The sequence below is a fragment of the Dromaius novaehollandiae genome, chromosome 20, assembly GCF_036370855.1.
Source record: "Dromaius novaehollandiae isolate bDroNov1 chromosome 20, bDroNov1.hap1, whole genome shotgun sequence".
NCBI classification, from domain to species: domain Eukaryota; kingdom Metazoa; phylum Chordata; class Aves; order Casuariiformes; family Dromaiidae; genus Dromaius; species Dromaius novaehollandiae.
Window position 1 is genome coordinate 5,465,547 of NC_088117.1, and position 16,412 is coordinate 5,481,958.

Genomic DNA, 16,412 nt, shown 5'->3' on the forward strand with positions numbered 1-16,412 from the left:
CTACACATGAGGTAGGTTTCCAGAGACTTCATGTGAAATCACCTCCAAGGTCTCAGCTTCTCAGTCATTTTACATCTCTTGAGCTCATGATGTGAGTGGTTACAGACCGGAGAGAGACAGTGTAGCTATAAACCTACCCAAGCTAGCTTAATCTCACCAGCTGACCGAGACCAATGGAGACAGGACTCTGGCAATCCCCCTGCTCCAGTAAGCAGTCCTTTCTCTGTAAAACCTTCCATCCACAACCACAGCACAGTCATGATGGCTATGAAAAAGCTGTTCAACCTGTACTGGGACTTTTGAACACATTTCCTTGACCCATACCTCCTCTCGTCTCCCTCCCCTACAACTTCAAGTTATTAGAATGGGGACACCTGAGATTATCAGGGAAAATATTTGTGAAAGGAAAAGTCTGAAATGTGGAGCACACTGGTAATGGCAGAAGCAACTCTGGAAGTCTCCTGCCCAACCTCTACCACGGTAAGTGCCAGATTCTCCAGGCAGGACACAGATACTAGTGACCATGCAAGTCCTCTGACCAATACTACTTAATCACAGAGGGAAACGGAAATACTTCCTATCAGGGGCTCAATCCATACAGTTTCCACCGGGCGCAGGAGTGGGGAGACCATGCCCCACCCTCGCTTACTGCCTGCAGTGCCAGGAGTGCGATGCCAGGTATTCCCTGGGGCTGGCTCACGCGCATTTATTCGGCAAGGGGGTGAAGAGAGAGAGCCTGAACAACAGCGCAGCTGTAAGCAAAAGATTCCTACAGATTATGTACAATTGAGACTTTCCTTAAGCATGAATGGCTTTGGACAAACATTCCTTGGGCAGCAAAAGGCAAAACCTGTCTCCTGGACCCCTTCTAAATTTCGAGTCCTTGCTCCAAAACAAGGAGAAAATAGCAGTTCCCAATGATATGGAAATAAAGTTTTCCAACTTATTTCACATGGGCAAAGCAATAAATTTTCACCTAATCTCCTTCTTGGAAATGCCTAATTTTAGCTGAAATTTAGCATGCATGCATGCATACGAAATCACAAAGCAGCCCAAGGCAGACACTCAGCATGGAAACTTAAACCCCAGCACTTAAAGTTTGGCAAGGTTATCAGAAACTGAGAACAAGGCCTTGTACAGTGAAGTAGTGGTAAACAAAAGTAGTGTGTAAACTCACTTTGTTGATTTACATGAAAAGAAGCACCTATTAATAAAAACTGCACATACTTCAGTGGGCAAAATTTGTATAACTGTGTCTTGCCTCATCCCTACCATTAGGCTTGTAAGACAAAACTCTGAGCAAACTTTATAGATGTTAGTATCCATAATGTTAATGAGCTTGCTTTCTCCCTCTTTCTCTGTATGTGTGTGCATATATATATGTATGTATACATTCACACACACATGCACAATTATGGTGTGTGTTTATGTTTATAGAGAGGAAAAAAGGAGAAAGATCTACACTGTGATTTTTTTTTAATACTACCAGGGAATTGGGATCTGCTTGCTGTTCCCGTAAGGTCAGCATTTGCTAAATCAATTGAGTATTATCCACACAAATGGGAAAAAGCAGGCAGGGGAGCGTTCAGCTGTGGATGCTGTGCTTGGAGGTAAGGGACTTGGCCAGAATCTGCGCAGTTCACGTTGCCAGACTGCTGCAGTGATGTTCTAGCTCCCTGGACAAAAAGCTCTTCCTAGGTTCAAAACTGCAGTGTCTGAGTGCTCATCTTAGACATCTGCAAGTCTTGCTTATGCCACAGGCCAGTGCCACTCTGTTACCAACCAGGACCATCTCCAGGCCTCCTGCGTGATGCTGAAAGAGGATGTTTCATCATCTCACCCTTATGTCAGATGCTTCTTACAGCAAATACCCTTTGAGAGCCTATCCCAAGGGCAGGCAGTGGTGGTTTAAGAAAGTGGTTTAAACTGATTTCTTTACTTCACATTTGCAATGGCATTGGAGCACATTTGCTGTGTCTCAACCACATGGTGGTTCTCACCATGGAGGTGGCTGTTTCTTATGTAACACTAACTCCTTCCTTTTTCTTGTCTCTCTCACTCACCACCTTTAATCATGTGGAAAGATGAGGGAAAGACCACGCTCATATAACAAGTTGGCATCCCTTATCATTGGAGCTGAGTGCATTAAGCTTATGATGCTGTGAGAGGTTTGGCCGCATATTTTCACACAGGCAGCGCTAGCCCTACACAAAGCTATCATCTCAAAGGCACAGGCCTAGGTAACATCAGCACGGCCTCTTTCAGAGAGGCTTGTGCAGTTTTCCCCATTGCAGACCCCAAGCCTGCTGGCGTTGCCATGCAGGAGACACTCGGGTGCTGCACCTCATGCAAGTACCAAGACCGGAGTCATAGCTTTCCACAGCAGTGGTTATGAGCATCTCCCAGCAGCTCTGAGCTGGGAGCTATAAATTACAGGTGACAGACTGAAGGCACAAGGACTTGTCCCTGCCTGTGGGGCTGAAGGGGAGCAGGGGGAGGAGAGGGAGAGAAATAAATAACCTGCAAGAAAGAGACTGATGGAGAAGAAGGTGAGAAGCAGGCTGTAGAGGAAGAAAAGGGATGGAGGGAGCAGGACAGCAGAGAAGATGAAGGTTTAAGAGAAGAAAAAGAGCAAGACAAGGAAAGGAAAACACTGAAGTTGCTTTGAGATAGTTGATTAATGCTGAGGAAATGGGGGCAGCACAGAAAGAGACAGAGAGGGAGGACATGGAAGCCAAAAATTATTCCTTGTGTCCTGCCATGGCCAGGATAAGGCCCTTGGATGGGCTGCAGGACAACAGGGGTGTGAGAGGGCTGGCCATCAGGAGAAGCCTGCAGTCCAAATGAGACCCAGTTCAGCTGAATGATCATGGGTCAGAGGGGACAGTATTCATCGACCTGCCTCCCACCCCCAGGAGCTGCTGCTCTGAGCAGCTCAAGGTGAAGTCTTCCCGGCACACTACTCATTCCCAGCTCTTGGTGTTCTAGGTTATATCACACCTTAGCATCTGCTCTGGCAGCTGCTTTTGTCCTCTGTCTTGCAACAGCCCGATCCTCTCCACCTACAACCACTAACCTCTTGCGCTTGCTGTGGGAGAAGCTGGGTCCCTGGCATCTAAGCCAAGCTGTCCTGAGGCATCAAGGCTGATAAAGAGAGCCCCGGGGTGAAGGGGAAGCAAACTGACACACAGCACGCACCCTCGCAAAGACAGGCTCCTTCTGGGTGCACATCCACCTCTGGGTGAGCAGGTGCAGGGAAGATGAGGGATTCATTCAACAGTCTCCTAGAAGATGGCTGGGGGTTTTCTTGTTTGGTTGCTTCATTAGGGTCTTGTTTGTTTGTTTATTTGTTGTTTTTCCCAGTGCCTCGGCAGAAAGCACAATGCGGGCTGCGTTCCAGCTGCAGCTGATGGGACAAGCCCTCCGCTGAGAGGGAGGGAGGGAGGGAGGGAGGGAGGCTGCTGTTGGCAAAACACAGGCTCTCGTGCTCCCCAGGACAGAGAGGTGCCCCAAACAAGCCCGCCGGGGCAGGCAGGGGCCTGCCGGGGTGAGAGAAGGAGGGGATCTTCCAGCCGGGAGACAGAGAGTCAGGGTGGCATTTGCCACCTGGGCCCAGGGCCAGGAAATGGGAGCTGGTATGAGCAGTGTCCCCCAGATTGTGCTGGGCTCTGCTTGCTTTCACTGTTAACTCCTTCCCTGCTGGCTGACCTGTCTCCCCAAAAAGGAGCTGCCATCTTGCAGGCTGCTGCTGGGGAGCAGCCTCCTGCTTGCCTGAAGGAAACCAGCCACTGCACTGCTCTCCCTGTACCAGCAATGCCTCAACATAAAGGCAGCTAAATGTCTAATTAACAACTGCCCAGTAGGAAGAGAGGGCATGAGTGAGGAAAGGATGCAGACGGTCAATGCCATCTGGCTCTGGAGAAATCCCTATTCTCTATGCACTCACTGAAGACGACGGAGAAAGAGATGATCCTCTCCTTGCCATGGGTGGTGGAGCAGTGATGCGGCCAGCCTAGGTCTCAAAGGCTCTGTAAGGCCATAAGATAGGGCTGAACCAGGGTTTGCTAGTCAGAATCAAAGGAGCACCACGGTGTGGAGAAGAGCAGCCACAGGCAGGGAGCAGTGGGGCCAGTCCAAGGCAGGCTGGAGAGACCCTCGCAAGGGAAGATGGTATAGGGGAAAAGCAAGGACAGCGAGGAAGGGGAAAAGCACGAAAACAGGATGACAAACAATGGGAGAAGGAGAGCTTGGGGAAAACAGCTGGAGGGAGAGGGGAACAGAGGGATGGAAGTCAGGCATGGCTGCATGGAAAACAAAGAGGGGAATGGGTGGAAGAGAAGGAGTGGGATCAAGGGCTAGACAAGCAAGGACAAACCCTGTGAGGGATCTGCCTACAGAGAGAAGCACAGGGGCTCTTTTGCCTGCAGATCTGGAAGGGGGTGAAGGATCATGCTCGGTGGTCACACCTCCATTTACTAGGATTGTTTCCAGACCTGCAGCCCTCTCCATCCCACCCACAGCTGCTGCGCGCTGGCTCACTCCAAGCCTCTTAATCAAGTGCAGACTCAGTGCTAATAAGTGACTTTAAACAGGTCTGTCATTTTTGGATTTGGGAGTGGGGTGGGGGGCTGAAGGGAACAGAGAAAGTGGGAAATAAATCTACATATGATTAACACTGAAGTTCTTGCAGGATTTGCAGGAGGGAGAGGAGGCAGGCCCTAGGGAAGGGTGACCTCCAGCTTTGCTGGTCCCTCCTGGAGTAACAGTGACCTCCTGTGGCTGTGGACTTGTCCCAGGAGGCTGGTTTGTCCCTCCGTCAGCACTTTGCAAAGCCACACAGGGACCCTGAAGGGCTTTGGCCACTCCTCACACAGCCAAAGGCTGAGATTTCAGACCCAGAAATGAAACACTGGCCTGGAGCCTGGCTCCTGAGACTGTCCACAAGAGGAATCCTGAGCACTGGTTATCTGCTGCAGGTGGACACAAAAAGTCACTGCGACACAGGCTGCTCGAGGCATTGCCCTCACTCCACTAAAAGCAGAGAGATACAGGTCCGTGAGACCATGTGGGGAAAAGGGGGCTGTGGGTAGCAGGCAGGAAGACCTGACAGCTCCATCACTGTCCCTGACGCCATTCAGAAGTGTTCCCCACCAAACGCACACAAAAACACTGCTCTGTTCCAGGAAACTCGGTGTTTACACAGAGACAGAGGAAGGCAGACTTAAGAGGTGACTAAGGCAGGAACACAGTGATGGACCTGGCTCCATCACCAGCTCACTCACCTCTCTGGTATCATTGTCCTGGATCAGAGCATACAGAGGCACCACCCGGTTGATCTCCAGAAGGACTGGGGTCGGACTGAGCTGCTCCTTGCCTGGGCGCCGGCACAAATGGCAGGTTGATGGGCAGCGCCCTTTCTCCTCGCAGTGAATCTCCACACCTGAGATGAGGTGGTCGTCAGATAGCATCTGTGCTGTCAGCAGGCCCGACAGGTAGGTGATGAACGGCATGGATTTCAATTCCTTCTTGTTCCCAAGCTCAGTTGTTTCTGGTTTGGTGACAGGGAGAGGAAAGAAAACAAACAGCATAAAATAAATCTCAGCACAGTGCACTTCCCAAACCCAAACTTCACTGCAGCCAGGATAAATGCAGCTGCTGATGGTGCAGGCCAGGTGGGAGCAGGAAATCAGAAAAGGTCAAGGAGAGAAGGAGAAAAACAGGACTTGCAGGTTGCTGCTCAGGAGTGGGTAGAAAGTGTAAGCATTTCCAACCAAACCCTTCTAGAGAGACAGAGTTGGCCATGTTTTCTTTCTTTCTTTTTGTAATTTGCACGTTCACTTTCTGCTTTTTGAGATGAAATAAAACCATCCAACTACATCTTCTCTACCAAAAAACACCCTCTCCAATGGGACCAGGTCAAATAGTTGATTCCTCTCCCCTGCCCCCAACTCCAGCCCTCTCCAGCCCCTGCGGTCCTTGGTTCTCATTTTTGGGTGACACAGTATTAGAGAGGGCACTGAGACTGAACAGAAAGAGGCTGGCAAACAGGTTACATTGTACAATGAAGCCTCTTAGCAGAGAGGATAAGTGGGTACCAGAATGATCCAGCTGCACAGGGAATAGAGAGAGGCATTTCCAAAGCCAAGCTGTCAAGACCCTGCATCCTCTCAGCAACCACACAGTGCCACCATGCCGAGTTAGCATGTTTGATATATCCACAGCCTAGCTGGGAAGGGAGCAAGGCAAGCTAAACAGAAGACAGTAGCACAAAGGAGCTTTCAGAGGTAACTCCAGGGAACGGCAGTGCTCCAGTACAGGAGACAACTCCGCTCCTTCAGGGGGATGACCACACCACAGACCCTGGAGCAGGGGCTCCGAGGCTCAGCAGATACTGTGGTGCACTCTTAGCTACACTCATGGAAGGAGCTGTGGAGAAGCACTGCTGTTATTAATGGTAATTAATATTCAGCTTTCAGGAAATAGGCCTTTGAAACCCATTGTGAAACTTCCTGGTAGATCTCAAGGAGATAAATCCAGAGAGCCTTATTTGTTCTTCCTTGGCCCAAACACTTGCTAAGATCAAGGAAAAGCATTGTGCTTCGTGATATACTGAGAAGAAGAGCCAGGTATCCCATCTTTATACTGTACACTCCTATTTAACCTCTGTATCTGTAAACACTTCTCTTGGGTTGATCCAAGAAGAAAGTCCCAACCTTCACAGTTTAGTGACGGGCCTACAGAGGAGAAACCTTTCTCTGTCCTGTGCCCGAGTAAGGCTCACAGCACTATGGGATGGATGGATAGATGACTGTTGCCTTCAGCAGCTTCCCAGTCCAAAGAAGGAGCTGTACAGGAATGAAGACTGTCTCAATGGCCTCAGCTTGCAGTGACATGCAGTTGATGTGGCAAGGAGCATGTCAATTAGAAATACAAATAAATACAGTATTCATTCATTATTCTCTAAGCCCTTCAGGCTAGGGACAGTCCCCTCCCCTCCCTCTGGCTGTCAGGGAACACTTATGTGCACAGGATCAAAGCTGTCACAGGAGGAATGAGCAAATTCCAATGCACCCATCTTTCAGCGGGATTAAAGAGGGACAGTTGCTAAGATAAATTAAAACAAGGCTGTGAAGGAGGTGTCTCAGCATCTGAGGAGACAGTGGGATACAGAGACATGGAAAAAAAGAGCTGGAACTGGTTCTCAGAGGGGTTACAAATCTGGGAGAGTGGCTCCAGATAATTTCAAGCCTGATAAGAGAAAGCCATGAAGCTGTATGAAATTGTCTGGCTCAGAGAAATGGAAGCTACAAGGTGATTCCACAGACCTCTCCTCGCCTCTAGATAAGAGTAACACTTTCTTTTTTCAATATAGCTACCAAACTACATTTAGAAGAAGGAGATTAGGATGATGATGACCCTTCTGGGCTGAAAAGCTTATTTAGGGGGCTTCAAGCAGTGATTTCAGAGAACGTCCACCAGGAAAGAAGTTTTGGAGACATGTTTTAAGGGAAAACATAAGCAGCAAATTAAGAGGAAGGGAATCACTTGATCTCATGATTGACAGTGGTATATCAAATCCTCTTTCCCTCAGTATTGGCCCGATAGCTAAGGATTATAAACCATTGGCATCTAACAGCTGGATGTGTCCTTTACTCAGGCTTGGTAAGAGTCAATAAGAAGTCATAGCTGATCAGCTTGCTTGAAGATCTGATACACAGTTTCAAGCCTTTCAAATCAAGCCTGAAAATCATTGTCCAAATCACACATAGGCTTCTGCCAACACATTTAGCACTGTTGCGCAGTCCCTGTGTGTGCCAACAGTTAGTCAGTCCACGAAAATGGCACAACAATTTAGCACTCAACAGGGGTGTCCTGATAAAATCATATGGAAACAATAGCTTTTGTTTCAAGAAGCATTAGCGAACTTCTGTGTTGTCCTCATTCACCCAAACTATACTCACTTTGCAAGGTAAGTACAGCAACGAAGTCATTTCCCAATCAATTGCCTAAAAATTGCAAATGTGCCTTTTTAAAGCTAGCCCTGTGGTGGGCAACAACACACATTTGGGAAAAACAGACATTTCTGAGCAGGTGATCTCATCATTGCTTACCATGCACATTGATCTCCACACTTCACACCTGCTGGAAGGAGAGATGAAGACAGCCTAGGATGGATGAGCAGCACGTCAAGCTACTGGAGCGCCCTTTAGGATGCCCTGCTTGAGGCTCTTTCCAAAGTTCTCTGTTCTGTGCTTTTCTGCCTTTGTTATCTGTCCTTTCTGCTTTGAAGCACAGGGCACCTTCTCATGATGCACTTTCACATGATGCTTGTGGTCTTTGGTGCTATTAGAGTACAAACAGGCAGTAACCTCTCTTGGTCTTCCTCAGTTATAATCTGTGTTTACATGGAGCAAGCTGAGGCAAGTAAGGAGTAAATTACACCTCTGAGCAAGAATTCCCCTCTGCAAGAGAGCTAACTCAAAGCGTGCTTGGCTTGCAAGTTCAGCAGTCTCCCTGCATTGGCCCATGCTGAGTGACAACACTGCTTGATTGATGCAGTTGTGAGAGCTTCAAGTCTTTGCATTAGTCTAGTGCAGTTCTACTCCACCAGACATGCCACCTTGGGGAAGGAGAGGACATGGCTTCCCTGCAAATGGTGGGCTACAGCCAGCTAGACAAGGAGGGCAGTCCTCCAGCGTCTACCCACTTAGAAACACAACTCCCTTTAGCAAGAAGAGAAAATGAACAGGAGCTCATAGAACATGTCCTGCAGGACCAGTCACCTCGTTTGTCCATCGCTCCCAGGAAAGGCCACTGCAGCTGGGGTGGAGTGGTAGAAGTGGTAGTTTAAAAGCTCTCCGAGGGGACTGGCTTGAAGAAAAGTGCTCCTCCTTCCTTCTGAAGGAAATATGAAGGGGGCAAAGCCTTTTCAAGAGCAGCAGTCACTGAATGGATCTGCCCTGGGAGAAGATCAGAGTTCTGCAAATAATGTAAAGTAGAAAAACAGCGGCTCATCAGGGAGGCTGTAAGAGTAGCACAGCTCCCCTTGCAGAGCAGGCACACTCTCTCCGTAATGGAAGATTAACTGTGGAGCCAGGTGACTTGTGACAGACTTGTCAGCGCAGCAGATTTCATAGGTAAGGTAGAAACGCGTGTCTGCATTTAATCCTCTTTATTACAGCTGAAGCCCCAGTCACTTTGGCGAACAGCAATGCTTTGTGGACCACGTTCCTGGGGATGTAAGGGGTTACTGTAGTTCAGATTAATGATTCAATGTGCTGGCAACTGATTCAAGGTGTTCCCTCGTATCAAAAAGGCTCTGGGTTCAACTCCAGATGATGAAAATGGAACAGAACACAGCTCAGCAGAGGGAGACAGGCTTCACTGCCAAATTGCCAGCCTAGAAGAGTAGACTAGAAGTCATCAACACTGGATAGCAATTCCTGGTAACTTTTGTGGAATGAGCTTTGGGGGCCTATGTACAGTCCTATGGGAATAATCACCCCATTTCTGCAATTAAAATCTATTCTGAGAGTGCTGGCTGCACAACCTACTTTGTGAGCCAGCTCCTCCAGAGTCAGGGAGAGGCAGTGAGGAGGAACTGCTAATCCTCATCTACTTGCTCTGGGAGTGGAGAGTATCAGCTCCAGGTGCCTTCAGCAGCACTGCATTCATCCCCAGAAAGCTGGTGGTTTCCTTGATGGAGAGTGTGCTTCCTTCTCTCACTCCATGCACTTCACCTGTCACTTTCAGGGTCTCACAGAAGAGTAATTCAAATTAGGGAGAAATATTCCTCCAAAACACGTTAGCTTTATTCCCGGACCTGCTGTTGCAACTTTAGCCAAAGAAGAACTGAGAGAGAACAAGGTCCCTAGAGCTCCCTCTCTACCATGTCTCAGATGAATTTCGGTTATTTGTTCAGTTATCTGCATGCAAGTAAGGGGCTCACAGACCAGCCCACTCTCCCCAAGGCAAACCCAATAGTGAACTGGAGAAACCTCACGTATTCCTGAAGGCTTGGTCTGGCTTTTATTACCTAGTTGCTGTACAATATTTGTCAGTGCTGAGGCCCAGCTGACTGGCTTCTTGGACTAAAATATGCATGGCCCAACCCTATTCCTGATGAAGTCAAAGGACGTTTTTGCCATAGGATTAGAGAATCAGAACCAGACCCTGAAATGTAACATTGAAATGCCATCTCCAGTTGCCACTGGAGCCAACAGAAATACTCTTGATGTCTTCACTGCAATCTGGATCAAGTCCAGAGTAAGTAAACTCAGCTTTATGGTTCAGGTCCACATTGCATGAGCCTTCTGCAGGGCTGGATAACCTCCCAAAGCACGCAAATTGTTCTTTCAAAGTCTCAACTATGTTCCCAGGGAAAGTCTTTGCAGGTGACCACTGCTAGGTACCTCCAAAGGCCCCATTCTGGCAGCAAGACAGGCTTGGCTGGGGCTGCAGCACAGTGTACCAAGAGCGAGGAGGGAGGGACTCCTTATCAGCCCTTGCATCTGAACATGCTTTCGCTAATGCTGCTGGCGACTCAGTGAATCCTGGCAACATCTGTTTGGAAGCACAGTGCCGCGGATGTGGTTAGACGCATCACAGCAACTTGTGGGAGTTATTAGTTTGTTTGTTTGTCTGAAATATGTATTAAAAAAAAACAGCCTTCCACTAAGCATCAAGCCTTGTATAAGAAAGCGAGGATGAGCACTGCAGAATGTGCAGTGGTATCGATTGCCTGTTCTCGTGCACAGCTCTGTCTCTGTGCTCCACCAGGATTTAAACAACCTCAGAGTAAGAGATGACTGCCGACACAATGTTCAGGGGTCCCTGCTCAGGATGCAGCAGTGACAGATGCCAGAAAACACTTACAGCATTACCAGCAGCACCTCCTAGTGCTTGGACAAGAGGGAGGCATGATAACACTACTACTATAAAAGCATAATACCTAATTCTTTTGTATTTGAGAGCTGTTTTGTCTTGAGAGCTCCCAGGAGACAACGGTTTTGCTAGTGGTCCAGCATTTCATACAGTGCCTGTTCCAAAAGATCCCAAGTCATTCCAAAACTGGGAATCACTCCACTTTCCACAAGAATGCAGCCACATCAGGGGTAGGATGTGGTAGTTCTTTAACAGCAGAAAAGCTTGGAACAAGGAGAGAAGAAGGTTCTCCAGCTGAAGCCATAGAGGGAATTTAAGGAACAGACCCAGGTAGGAAGTCCTCCAGGTTCAGTGAGTTAACACCCCCGACACTGACAGACTGTTACTGATGCTCAGCTATTACTGATTCACACCCTGAGTTTTACATTTCACCACAAGGAAGAGGTAATTCTGGTCTACCTCCCACCTTATGCCACCCTCCAGCTGGGACAGAGAACATAGCCACCACCACGAGAAGAGGACTGGGGATTTATGGCCAATACGTTATTCACCGGCACCGGCTGCCACTTTATTACTTAGTGGAATAATACTCCATTTGTTGGCAAATCCACTGAAAGGGAGTTAGAAAGAAAATCAATAGATGTGTTTGCCTGGGAATTTCTCTTGTAGTGAGATATTGTTAGCGCAGTAACCAATGGGGCTATGAAGTGCTCTGACAGCTTGAACTCTGTCTGCTATTAGTTACGGGCAAACACTACTCAGGGCTGCTAGGAAGGCCCAAGCACAGCATCTGCAGAGAGCTGGCCAGGCTCTCTGTGCAAGAAACGCACAGTGCTAGACCCCGTCACTGCCCAGGCAATACCGTAACAACACTGGCTCAGGGTATCTGTGCTGAAGCAGCCATGCGGCCAGCAACGCTTGCATGGATGGGGCTCACACATGGGATGGGGCATGCTGGCCATACGCTCATAGCTCACCTATGAACTGTTACCGGCCTTTTCGGGAATGCAATGCTCCCTTGGTATATCCTGAGTGGACGACACGGGAGATCTGGGTCAAAGCATGACTAAAGCCTGTCCAGGAGGGCAGCGGTTTGCAAGTACAGAGCCCAGAAGCGCTCATGCGAGCGCTTGCAAGCTAGGGCAGGTGCATGGCTGTGCGGGCACCTAAGATGACAACCGCAGAGCTGCTCAATGCTATGGCAGAGCGTTGGGGCTGCGAACATACCCGTTTGCGGGGCAGGGAGTGTGCCCAGCGGAGGGACAGCAGCCCAAGCCCGCGGCGGGGCTGCACGCAGTCTGCGTGTGGCCCGTGCTGGCCGTGCAGCCGGGACTGCGTGCGGCACGTGCGTGGCCTCCGGCCCAGCTGGGGCGGCAGGCGTGCGGCCTGCGTGGGGCCGAGCTGGGGTCGGGGCAGTTTTGGCCGCCCCGGTCCGTGAGGGCCTGCTGCCCTCTCGTGGCACGCGGGGAGGATGGCTCCCGGGCTCGAAATCCCTCCGTCGCTCACTCCGCCGCTTTTCCCCAAACAGCCCCGTCCGCTGCTGCCCTCTCTGCTCCGATCCTTACGGAAAATGCACAAAATACCTCGGAAAGTCAAGTCTTGCAACCCAAATGCATAACTTTCACAGATGCCAACAAATTTAACCTCCTACACACACTGGTTTTACAGTCCCTTTCCCCCCCCCGGACACTGTGTGCACTGTCCCACCAGTGCCACCGCCTGCCTGCCCATCCCTCAGGGCCACCCTCTCCCCCACGTTATCTGACCGCTGCTCTCAACTGGCCAGTGTCATTCGATTAAACTCGGAACAACTTCTCAAATCATTGCTCTTCCAGCTGGATCTCAGCTTACTTTTCTGCTAGACCCAAGAAAGGTTTCTGTGCCAAAAGCCCCCCTTCTCCCAATTAACAGAAGCTCCTAGGTCACCCTACGCAACCCGAGCACCCAAAAGCCCAAGTGCAAAGCGTGGCCACGGAAACAGCAGCGAGGGCCTCACGGTTCGGTGGCCCGCGTGACGAGTCCCTGGCCGCAGCTTGTCCCAGGGCTGGCCCTGAGGGTGCCACGAGGGACCAGTCGGAGGCCCTGGGGCTGGCTGGACCTGCTCTGGATCAACCTCGGCTTCGGGCGACAGCCCTACATTGAGCAGAGAAATTTCTTAAAGCTGTAACAACAGCCCAGCAAGCCTGGGGCATTATGGAAAAAGCTGGGAGGGCTTTCAGAGCACACTACCTTTTCCTCAAAATGCTCTTCCAGACAAACCAGTTGAACAAGTCTTATCTGCTTCACGCCACAAAGGTCTGGACACCACTCGTGGTGCTCAGACCCACGACTACCTCCAGCCCGGCCTTCAGCCGCCTCCGTGCCGCAGCAGCCCGGCGCGCCTGCTCATCGCCGCAGCGGTGTGCCAGCGGAGGGGCCTGCAGCCAGCGTCCCAGGGCAACGCCAGAGCTGCTCAGGAGGTACCCGCTGAGGTCTGCCCCTCGGGGCATGGAGCACGGCATGAGGAGAGGAGAGCGGGCCCCGCGCCGGCTGCTCCGTCCTCCAGCCTGCACACGAGCAGCACAGAGAGGCCACACACCAGTTTAGTGACAAACGGTTAAACCGAGGGCTCCCCTCTTCCCTACACAGCGAGTGTCTCCATGTCTCCCGGGCTCCGCTTGTACCCCGGGGCCCACAAGCCCACACCACACTGCTGCACGCTGCTTGGATGCTGCCGGGACCGTAAGCAGTGCTCCAGCCGGCACCAGGGACACGGCACTGCTGTGTCTGAGAGAGACTCGCCTCTCGCTGCAGGGACAAGGACACGGCGTTCATGCCTGCTCAGGCCCGGGCTCCTCCCTGCTGCCGGAGGAAGCCCCGAGCCTGCACTGCCCCACCGGGCTACGGTAAAACTTATTTCTCCGCTATCTGTAAAGCAGTCTTGGATTGCCGAATGAAAGCCAAGCTGGAACAGGGAGGCGTGTTACTGATAACCCCCGCACCACAGAGACCTTGAGAAACGCCCCAGCCGGGCCGAGCCACGGTCTATCTTCTAAAACACCCTGTCTCTGATTACAGCCAGGCGCTTCCGAAGCCGGTGCGCGAACGCGGCTGGCGGGAAGAAGAGAGGTCAGATATAGAGGTCGGGGGAAGAGGAGGAGGCAGCAGGGAAATGGCTGATGCCACGATTAATGGCTTTGGGGCGCTAGCCCTGGCCCCGTGCTGCAGCGACTACCTCCTCCGCTGCCTGCAGGCGGGAGCAGCAGACCGGGGACGTCCCCGGGTGCGTGTCTGTGGTGTGTCCATGCTGAAACGTGGGACAGGGAGGTCCTGGCAGGAGCAGCCTTCGAGGTGGCACTGCTCCCTCCCTTGCCTTCTGGATAAGGTTACAAGAGCCTGTTCCAGATGTAATCACAGCCCGCGTTTCTAACTGGGTACCCCAGGGCTGGAAGTGAAGGAAAACAACACGGGAAGGTGGAAGGAGCCGGCGGCTGGGCAGGGAGGGGAGATGTGGCTGCTGTTACAAAGGATTTCATAGAAAGATCTGATGACTTATTTTTAAAAAGTCTTTAAAAGCCTATTAAGAGCCTAATAAAGGGCAGCCCCCACCCTACCTCTACAGCAGCATCATGTGTTAGCCCTGGGGGAAGGAGAAAGCTAGACTTTATAAGGGTCCTGCGTAATGCTCTTAGGGGCAACCACCTGCCTTGTCTTGCTGAGAGCACAGTCCCACCCATGGCCAGGCTTTCGTCACCAAAAACCTGGGTGGGAAAGACCCGTTAACTGAGCCAGGCCACCCTGCAGAGCCAGATGAGGACTGGCAGCTTGCAGCCTGGTCCAGAGGGTGCTAGAAAGGGGCTCGAGCTGTGCCCGGGGAAGCGCTGGTGGTCCAGGGAGCCTCACCAACAGGCTGTTGAGAAGTTAGTGCCCACACGGTTCTGCATTTTCCCCTGAGACACCCAGGTGTTAAAATGCATGAAAAGGATCATGACAGCCACAGATTTTCCTTCCAAAGCATATGTCCTGGCTGTTGGCCCCTGCATGGGATGGACAGAAAGCAGGGATGTGCTCCTAAGGCAGGAAGGGGAGGGAGGTGTCTCCAAGGATTATCTTTAGTCAGATGTAGACCATGCAACGCTCCTTGGCCCAGTACAAAGTGTTCCTGGCAGATACCTCCTCCACCTAATCCATCTCAGTGCTTTTGATCTCGAGGCACTGGTGGAGCCTCCAACAACCAGAGCTGGGACAGCAGCACGGACTCTCTCATCTGAACGATGGGGGAAAGCAGGCTTTCCTCTGATGGAGGATACATCCCGTACTGCCTGACTCCCATAGACCTCTGACTTCCTCTCTGCGCCACCGCAGCTGTACGGATCACCACCGACGACAGAGTCAGGGCTACTGTGGGAAAGGAATTCAGATCAACCAGGATGTGCCCTGAACGAGTCCTTGAATAAGTAACCACAGCTGCGTATCTATTCATCGCCTATATTTATGTGCATCACTCAATCAACTGATTACATTTACCATTCTGAATCTAAAAATAGCTGCTTTCGAGCCAGGAGTCCGTGGATTGCTTCACTGCAGTCTACAGAACGGGCTAAAAAATACAAATTTTCAATATATGACGCAAAAACCAGCCCCTGCTCAGGACTCCGCCAGGAAAAAAAGAAAGAAAGAAAGAAAAAGCTAAAAGCTGGTAACAATATTAAGCAAAAATCAAAATAAAAAAGACCAAACTCTGTGTGCGCACATATCTCAACACACACAAATATATATATATATATATATAATAAAGTTAGAAAGAATAAAGAAGAAGTAATTGCTGCTCAAAGCCCCTCCAGGTCCCGCCTCATCCGCAGGCCCTGCCCTGGCTCTGCCCATGGCACAGGGCCGAGGGTGCCAGCGCTGCTGGGCCAGGAGGAAAGGTCCCCGCAGCGGCTGTGCACCCCGGAGCCGGCGCTGGTCCCCCACACGCCGGTGGCAGGTGCCAGCAGGGCTTTGCTGTAACGGGCGCATTTCCGGCCACCTCGAGGTTCAGCCGCAGGTTTTGCACCTTTGCAGCCGGGGAAGGGGCCCGGGGTGCCGGCCCCAGCGGAGGGGGAGGCCCGCGGGCTGCTCTTACCTCCTCGCTCCCCTTAGGCTGCTTCTCGCCCTCTTCCCAAGCCTTGGCCCCTTTGGGCCATTGGCGGGGGCCGACCTTGCTGCCGCAGCCACGCGACCAGTCTGCCGCCGCTCACAGCGCTCCAGACCCGCGCCCTGCCCACGGCGGCACGGCTACCCGCGCTCTGCCCACGGCGGCACGACTACCCGCGCTCTGCCCACGGCGGCACGGCTACCCGCGCCCTGCCCACGGCGGCACGACTACCTGCGCTCTGCCCACGGCGGCACGGCTACCCGCGCTCTGCCGCAACACCGGCCCTGGCGGCTGGGGCGGAGGCTCACGCAACTGCCGCCCTCCCCAAAGCGCGGCTTCGGGGACGGGGGACGGGCTGCAGACAGGGCGGAAGGCGCGGGGGTGTCAGTGCGCACGGCCATGCGGGTGCCGC

At 51.6% G+C, this 16,412-nt stretch overlaps 1 protein-coding gene across 2 annotated transcripts in view; it reads right to left on the minus strand.

The window, feature by feature from the left end:
* Positions 1 to 16,412, minus strand: part of ASTN2 (astrotactin 2) — a 426,223-nt gene that overhangs the window by 115,337 nt on the left and 294,474 nt on the right. For both annotated transcript variants that reach the window (XM_064523655.1, XM_026113784.2), the window contains one exon: positions 5,283 to 5,548. In XM_064523655.1, the coding sequence (XP_064379725.1) occupies positions 5,283 to 5,548 (266 nt within the window). The remainder of the gene's footprint in view (positions 1 to 5,282; positions 5,549 to 16,412) is intronic.